General features: G+C 54.7%; 1 protein-coding gene across 1 annotated transcript in view; it reads left to right on the top strand.

Annotated features, from left to right (window-relative positions):
• The window catches only part of EPHB4 (EPH receptor B4), a 15340-nt gene extending 14166 nt beyond the window's left edge, over window positions 1-1174 (top strand). Inside the window, exon 17 of the mRNA XM_005879109.2 lies at window positions 103-1174. Coding sequence (XP_005879171.1) covers window positions 103-232 — 130 coding nt within the window. The 3' untranslated portion in view covers window positions 233-1174. The remainder of the gene's footprint in view (window positions 1-102) is intronic.
• Window positions 1175-1406: the final 232 nt, after the last annotated feature.

Raw genomic sequence — 1406 nt, 5'->3', positions numbered from 1 at the left:
CCTGATTGGCTGGCCATCCGGAGGCGGTGACCGGGTTTCTGGAGCTAAGCTAGGAGAGTGGTCCCAGCAGCCTTATGGCCTCACCTAACTCTTCTTCCTCAGGGACCTGCTCCGAATAGGAGTCACTCTGGCGGGACACCAGAAGAAAATCCTGGCCAGTGTCCAGCACATGAAGTCCCAGGCCAAACCTGGAGCCCCAGGGGGCTCGGGAGCACCAGCCCCCCAGTACTGACCTGCACCTCTTCACCTGGCCCCACAGCTCTGGAGCAGCAGGAATTCCCATGCTGGGGACACCGCTCCCCTTCTTTTGGGGGCAGAGGCAGGTGGGGACCCAAGAGGCCCCCATCCCTGCGCCCCATTGGATTGCACTTTGAACCTATGGGGGTGGGGAGCTGGCAATTTGGAGAGACAGGATTTGGGGATTCTGCCATATGGGAGTGTAGAAATAACGTTCCCCGCGGGTGGGTGTGCCCCCAGGTGGGTGTGCCCCGAGGGAAAGGAAGTGCCCATAATCTGCCAACTCCCAGGGGTGGCTGTGTGCAATCCCTGCAGCTTCCCTTTGATCCCCAATTAGGGCCCCGGGTGCCCCTCCTCACCTTGAAGGGCCGCAGACCCTGTAGACCAAAGAGAAGAGGGTGACAAGCCTTTAAGCTCGGGAGTGGAGCACCATAGTGGGAAGCAGGGAGGGTGTCGTGGCCCAGTGACAAAATCATTGGACTTGGATGTCCCAACCTTGCTGCTGTCTCCACCGAACTCAGTTTGCCCTTGTAAATGCCCCTCCCCCATCTGCTGCCTTCATATTGAAGGTTTTTGAGTTTTAATTTTTGTTTTTGGTCTTATTTTTTTCTTCTCTTTTTCTGTTTTTGTTTTTTTTTTTTTAACTGTCCTTGTCATAACTTTTTGTGTCAGAAGGGACCTGTTTCGTTATCACCTCCTTTGCCCAAGTTGAAACAGGAACCCATCATTGTGTCTATTTTCAGAACAGTGCCTTGGTCATGCCACAGCCCCTAGACAGTTCCCTGCCCCGCCAAGTATCCCCAAAAATTGTGTCCATGAGGGGGTGTGGGGGGCAAGGTGGAAGTAGAAACCAGAGACAGACACTGGTGCTTGGAGGGGTTCTTAAATTATATTTAAAACAGGTTTTTTTTGTATAAATAAAAGAAAATGGGAAGTTCCCAGCCCCAGGGTGTGTTTGAGGTGGTGGGGTGGGGGCAGTGGGAGATGAGTCATTGGCAGCTGCTTCTAACGGCTCTGGATGGCTCTGCCAAGAGCCTGGGGCACCTCCGGGGTGGGGCTGGCCCCCCTCCCTTGCCCTGGTTCCCTAGCCCTGGAAGGGTGCTTGTTTGAGGCAAAGAGGAGGCCTTGAGCTCATAGTTCTGCTCTATAGCCCCCTAAAGGGGGGGGGG

Source organism: Myotis brandtii, unplaced genomic scaffold (assembly GCF_000412655.1).
Source record: "Myotis brandtii unplaced genomic scaffold, ASM41265v1 scaffold583, whole genome shotgun sequence".
Lineage (NCBI taxonomy): Eukaryota > Metazoa > Chordata > Mammalia > Chiroptera > Vespertilionidae > Myotis > Myotis brandtii.
The sequence above is the reverse complement of the archived record's forward strand: the minus strand, read 5'-3'. Positions and strand labels throughout refer to the sequence as shown.